We start from the raw sequence: 6990 nt of genomic DNA, 5'->3' as shown, positions 1-6990 counted from the left end.
ACTAAGGGAGGGACAAGGCTAGAAGCCGCGGACTGTCTACACCATGGCAGTGGCTATTTGGGTTGGCTGGAGGAGCTGTGGAGAATATGGAGAGAGTGGTGCTGGAGACCGCCATGGCTATTCCTCATTGTCATCACAGAGTGAGGTTTTCCGTGTGCCCACTGGTTTGAAAACCATTATACAACAATGATAGAATAGTACACACATGAGAACTGAAATAGCCCAAACCCAGAAAGAAAGCCCAACTAGATCCTCAGAAGACACTTCTAGGGACAATAGCCGATGAGAAAAAGATGGCGTCCTTGTGCCACCGTCTGTTACGATCTCTCTCCATTGCAGCAGACAGCCGTTCTTCTAAGCAGACAGACGGCGATGATGGCAAAATAGACCTCACTCTTGACGAGCAGGAGGAGGTACATGTAATATGCAGAGGTGTTTGTGAGCTGCAGCAGTAGTGCATCTAAGAGAAATTTCACATGTTCTTTTTACAGAATAACATATTAACGGGAGAAGGGTTCACAAATACTTATTTCTGACGATTTACGTTGAAGTGATATTCTACCACCACCAAAACCTAAAAGTAAACATCTACTGCTACCACCACCACCAAGAGTCAGACAAGTCAGAGTTCAGCTTTCAAGTTGATTAACAACCTCTGCTAAATTCACATAGAACATTCTAAGCTATTAAAAAGTAAGGTTGCTTTGTAGGAAAGCAAAGAAAGTGGTTAATCCAGATTCGCTGATGTGTTAGGTAGTTGTGGCACACTCACCTGTCTTTCCTAAATGTCTCTGATTATGGCTATGCTATTATTGGGTGATTGCATTTCATATTATTTGAGGTTTTGCAAGATATATGTGCTGTCCAGGAATAAGTAAAGACAGTGGGGGTGGACCACCAGTAGCTACTCAATGAGCTACAAGGCTGAGTCTCTGCCTGTAGAAATTTCCATTTTACATGTTTTGTCTTCATGATGTCAGAACTCCAGAAACATCAGTACTTGGTGTGGAAAAGTGATGTGTTCCTAACTTTCCACCCTTCGTCAAGTGAGATGTTACTGCCCCTCCTTGCCTGGTGTGGCAGCTTAAGTCAGAGCCCCTTGGTATTGGAAATAGAAGAAAGTTGAGCAGGGCTAGAGCCAATGCTTCTAGTCACATTCTTTGTGCATATGTAGAGAGAAAAGGCCAGAAACAAGTACTCATTCTGTGTCTGCTAAATGAGATACCCTATGCTAGACATCTCACATTCATGCCCTTATCTCTTCAATAACTGTAAATCTGGTGTAATTATTCGTGGTTGGCTGATTAAAAAAGATGTTATTCACAAAATATAGGTCACTTACACCTAATCATTAAAAGAGCTGGAGTGAAAGTTCACTCTGCAAAGTCCATGCACCCACCCATCCCCACATTGTGTCCTTTTTTTAATCGGGTTCCTGGCTTTGTAATTTCTTGCTATCTGACTCTATTGCAGAAAAATAATAGGAAACTTACTAAGTACATAAACTCTTTGTTTGATGGCCTGATTTGAAATCCCACATCTAGCTGTGTGACATGTATAGGGATTTTTATAATTATTTGCTTTAAAGGGACTGTAAATCGGGAGAAAAAAATAATGTACCATTTTATAGGGGTGTTAAGAGAGTTAAACAAGAAAATGCAGAACACAGCTCAAGCCCTTCTGTGTAAAAAGCACTTGATAAACACTGGTTCGTTATTAGCTACTAACAAAGACCAAAGACTAAAACAAAACAACTCGAGAAGCAACATGGTATCATGTTTTCCCCAGTCATTAAAACAAAAGACATGAGGCCGGGCACAGTGGCCCACATCTGTAAACCCAACACTTTGGGAGGGCGAGGGGGCAGATCACGAGGTCAGGAATTTGAGACCAGCCTGTGAAACCCCGACTCTACTAAAAATACAAAAATTAGCCAGGCATGGTGGCATGCGCCTGTAGTCCCAGCGACTTGAGAAGCTGAGGCAGGAGAATCACTTGAAGCTGAGAGTCGGAGGTTGTGGTGAGCTGAGATCGTGACTGCCTGGGTGACAGAGCAAGACTCTGTCTCCAAAAAAAAAAAAAAAAAAAAGACACATGGATGAATAAAATGTTTTTTGAAATAGTTAAAAGCATATCACTTTACCCTCTAATTTACAGCCATCTCATACCCCAAAGCAATAGTTTGCTCTGTGAATACAACTCCTAGAAAATGAGGGACTAATTTAAAATATCACAAGGTCAATTCTGCAGCATCCAACCTAACAAAATCCATTCCCTGATTTTTCATGCCAGAGAAGTTCAAAAGTTAAAATGATCAAGAGGAAGTAAAAAACACAAAAGCTTACCATTTGCATCTTTTGAACAATTGTCTTTGGGATCCATTGTGGTGACATCTAGAAGAATGAGAGCAAGTACTAGTCAATTATTCATGCCCATTATTTGTCAAGGTGTATGTGTATGTTTGTGTGTGTGTGTGTGTGTGTGTGTGTGTGTGTGTGTGTCATTAAATGAATATTAATAAAACCTGTCAACAGAGAGGCAGGAGGACAGTTATTAAAAATATGAGCCCACAATTCCAAAAATAATTGGTCTAATTCTATGTGATTAGATAGATCTAATTCATATATTATGGTTTTGCACATCAATATATTGAAGTTCATGGAGAATATACTTTTTCTTTTTTATTCCAACTGGAGTGTAGTATCCAAGATCATTTGGTTTTCCTTCTGTATTCATAGCTCTTAGCACAGTGTTTGCCACAAAGTATGTTTTTGATAAATACTTGTTCAGTGGAAAAATAAACAGAACAAGTGGCTACTTTAAAGCCTTTAACACACACTGCTGACATGAGACCAGCAAAAAGATTAATTTGGGTTTTTGTTTTTTTTTTTTGGAGGCAGTGTCTCACTGTTGCCCAGGCTGAGTGGAGTATAGTGTGGTGTCATCACGGTTCACTGAAGCCTCAAACTGCCCAGGCACAGGTGATCCTCCCATCTCAGCCTCTTGAGTAGCTGGGAGTACAGACACATGTCAGCACGCCCAGCTATTGTTTGTATGTTTTGTAGAGACAGGGTTTTGCCATGTTGCCCAGGCTGGTTCTGAACTCCTGTGTTCAAGCAATCTTCCTGCCTTGTCCTCCCAAAATGCTGGGATTACAGGGATAAGACACCACACTGGGCCAAGAATTCTTTCAGTCCTAGAATACACAACAGAATCTTACATGTTTGAAGGAGTCTGGCTTAGAAAAATTTCTCACCTAAACAGAAAAAAGCAGTCATTCCTTTCCAAATCATGCATGTCCCCAATGTCCCCAGCAAGTACCCATGATTTTCTGGAGGTATAGTGTTTCTAGACATAACAACAACAACATTAACAAAAGCTAATATCTACTGAGTGTTCATTATTGTCTCAGGCACTATGTTAAATGCTTCCCATGCATTTTTTGTTTAATTCCCCAATAACACTGAAACGAGTTGTATTATGTATGACCCCACGTTCTGAATGAGGAAATAAAGTTTAAAAAGTGCAGGCAACTTGCCGAAAGTCGTATCAGTGAACAGCAGAGCCAGTATTCAGACAGTAGTCTTAGGGGAAGAAAAGAAATTGGACACTTGAAAAGTACTTAGTAGAAATAATCCACAGAAATAGATAGAAAGTAATTTATAAAGAGACAATATAATGTCACCATTGTGTACTCTAAGAAAATCTCTTTGAGTATGTTAATTATTCTCAGCAAATGCTCGTTTTTATTACAGGAGCTCAGCATTTCAGTGCAATTCTTTCTGGGACTAGAAAGAGACGGGCCAAGTCACATTGATAGTTCTCTGAATAAAACCTGAGGTGAGAGTTGAATGTAGCTGTGATGTTTAAAAAAAAGGAAGACACAAACATGCATACAAAGACAACATATTTTAAAGCAGAAGAAAACAGAGTCACATTGGTGTTTGGGTTTATTATTTTTCTAGTAGATGTGTTCTTATCTATACGGATATGATTCTGGTGTGCAGTTTTATGCACTCACTGAGATCTTCATTTCATGTATTCTCAAAAATGGACTTGAGGCATAGGTTTTGGGTAAGTCTCACGAATGCAAATGTTAGTTATCATGTCTGCATGCCCAAATATCTTTAAGGGCTGACTTTAATGGGTTTTCAATGTTTTCTTCTTTTCCTTAGGTTAATTTTATTTATTAAAAGATAAATGAAAATGACTATCACTTATTTCCATGCACTGATTGAGAGAAAAAGAATAAAGTAACTATTCCCGGTAATAAAATCTGCAAGAGTATCCTGAGTTCTCTCTCTCTCTCTCAATCAAGGTTGGTTGCAAATGTGGACCAGATTAGTTTTATCTCCTTTAAAAGCACTTCATTGATTATATAATATGATCACTTCCATGTTATATTTTTAGCTTTTCTCAGAAAAAAACAAACTTCCAAGAAAGAGCATTAGAAATCTACTGTGGAATGACATTAAGAGCAGTGTCCTCCTTAACGTAGTTGCCTTGAGAAGCGCATGAAAGACATTGTACTTTTAGGCCGGGCACAGTGACTGACGCCTATAATCCCAGCACTTGGCAGGCCAAGGAAGATGGATCACTTGAGGTCAGGAGTTTGAGACCAGCCTGGCCAACATGGTGAAACCCCATCTCTACTAAAAATACGAAAATTAGCCAGGTGTGGTGGCGGACGCCTGTAATCCCAGCCAGTCGGGAGGCTGAGGTAAGAGAATCGCTTGAACCCGGGAGGTAGAAGTTGCGGTGAGCCGAGATGGTGCCATAGCACTCCTGCCTAGGCAACAACAGCGAAACTCTGTCTCAAAAAAAAAAAAAAAAAAAAAAGCAGGTAGAAAGACATTTTACTTTTAGAATTTAGTGTAAAGGAAAACACATTATAAAACTGTAACTTGTCACCTATATAATATTCACTGTCCTGGAACTTACTATACGTTTTATTTTGCCCTAATCACTGGAAAAATCAGATCACGTAAGCACAATGGTAAGACTACCCTCAGGCTTTGCACATTTGCCTCCCCTTTGTGTCTCTGCAAAGGAAATAGAAAATTGGAACTGTTTTTAGATAAATATCATTTTGTCAACAATGAGCCCATCGTTTTTAAGTTAAACTTTGTGGGTAGCAAGATTGAGGTGACTCTGCCTGCTTCAGTAGAACATTCCTGAAAGGCGTATATTTGTTCTTATTTCCAGATCAAGTAAAGTCATCAAGAGAAGGGAGAACTCTTTTTGAGCATTTACCACTTGCTTCGTTGCTAGATGCTTCCGTGTATATTGTTTCCTTTAATCCATCTAACAACCCTAAAAACCAGCATGTGACTTTCTTATTTTGGATAATGGAACTGAGGCTGAGAAACCTTCCGTAACCTTTTCAATTTTGTTTTCTCCAAAACCCACACCATTTTAATTCTATAGAAAAGTAGCAGGGCATTTATGCTACCATTAAATGTGACACCAATTAAGAAAGATTTATGCTTGTTTTTCATTAATAATGAAAGGAAAAAATGCAGGATTCCCTTTCAAAGACGTGTTCGGAGAGATGATATGTGTAAACACATACCTGTCTTTATTGGAGGAAAGATAATTTCTTGATCAACTCCATTTTTATTATTCTCATGTCTGACAATACATCTGTGCTCTTTATCCAGTGACTTTTCTGGCACCGTTAACCAGCTAAATTTCATGTATGTGTCGTTAGTCTTCACGGTGTTCCCCTCCTGGGATCCCAGAATCGTGTTGCTCTTCTTTTCTTGCCAATGTATCTTAATAACATCCGGGAAAAAATTCTCAAGAAGACAAAGGTATGTTCCAGCCTTATGGAGGTTTGTTTCAGCAATGGAAGGAAGAAATATAGTGGGCTTGGGTGAAACATCTGCATCAAGGTGTTTATCTATGGGGAGAAATGGAATATGAATTTAAAAGAATCATGAGAGAAACACACACATTGCAGGGTTTGGAATGGCCTAGTACATAACAATAAAAAGAGATGGTGCCGTTGAGCTAGTGTCCACCGGGGCCTTTCATCCAGGATAGGCTGCACAGTACTTATTACTGTGCTTATTTTACAGAGGTTGAAAAGAGGATCAAAAAGTTAAATAACTTGTCAAAAGTCACAGCTCTCAAGTGTCAGATGCTGGATGAAAACCTGGCCTTTGTTTATTCTGCACATGCTGTGAGGGAGTGTGATTTTTAACTGCCTCCTACCAAGGCTTCCAATGTTCATGAACATATTTATTTTCTTTTTTATCTCTTTAGTTTCATTATAGTGAAGGGTGTTTTCAAGGTGGATGGCAGGGGAAAGGGGAAAAAGATCAGATAACTTCAATGATCTCTCTACAGATGAGACTCTTTGGTCCTTTTCCCACTTTCGTTTCCCATCCTTTGTAACTTATGTTCTTTGGCCAAATAACACACATTCTCATGTTCCACAATTTTGTGTCCTCCCACTCTTCATTTCACTGATTCTGCGATGCACCATATTTATCTGATTATTTATCTTATTTCCCATATGAATAAATGTCACATTCTAAAAATCTTACTATTTTTCTTATTTCCCATATGAATAAATGTCAGCTTTTTGTTTTTTTTTGTTTTTTTTGTTTTTGTTTTTTTTTTTGTTTTTTTGAGACTGGGCTTTTTCTGTCGCCCATGCTGGACTGCAGCAGCACAATCATGTCTCACTGCAGCCTCAACTCCCCAGGCTCAAGTGATCCTCCCACCTCAGCCTCCCAACTAGCTGGGACTACAGGCATGCACCACCATGCCTGGCTAATGTTTGTTTTTTGTAGAGACACATTTCACCATATTGACCAGGCTGGTGTCAAACTCCTGCACTCAAGTCATCTGCCTGCCTCAGCCTCCCAAAGTGCGGGGATTAGAGGTATGAGCCACCATGCCTAGCCATTTTGTTCACTTTTATTTTTAACAATACATAGTCACTTGTTTTAATGAGAATCTACTTCCATGTGTACGCACTGT

The 6990-nt window shown here is 39.3% G+C and overlaps 1 protein-coding gene across 4 annotated transcripts in view; it reads right to left on the bottom strand.

Moving 5' to 3' along the window:
* LOC105534101 (T-cell receptor gamma chain C region 1) overlaps positions 1-6990 on the bottom strand; it is a 63832-nt gene continuing 56842 nt past the window's right edge. For all 4 annotated transcript variants that reach the window (XM_011972772.1, XM_011972788.1, XM_011972780.1 and 1 more), the window contains 3 exons: positions 5573-5902; positions 2346-2393; positions 1-460 (listed from right to left, as the gene is read on the bottom strand). In XM_011972772.1, coding sequence (XP_011828162.1) covers positions 318-460; positions 2346-2393; positions 5573-5902 — 521 coding nt within the window. In that variant the 3' untranslated portion in view covers positions 1-317. The remainder of the gene's footprint in view (positions 461-2345; positions 2394-5572; positions 5903-6990) is intronic.

The sequence above is a fragment of the Mandrillus leucophaeus genome, unplaced genomic scaffold (assembly GCF_000951045.1).
Source record: "Mandrillus leucophaeus isolate KB7577 unplaced genomic scaffold, Mleu.le_1.0 Scaffold100, whole genome shotgun sequence".
Classification (NCBI taxonomy): domain Eukaryota; kingdom Metazoa; phylum Chordata; class Mammalia; order Primates; family Cercopithecidae; genus Mandrillus; species Mandrillus leucophaeus.
The sequence above is the reverse complement of the archived record's forward strand: the minus strand, read 5'-3'. Positions and strand labels throughout refer to the sequence as shown.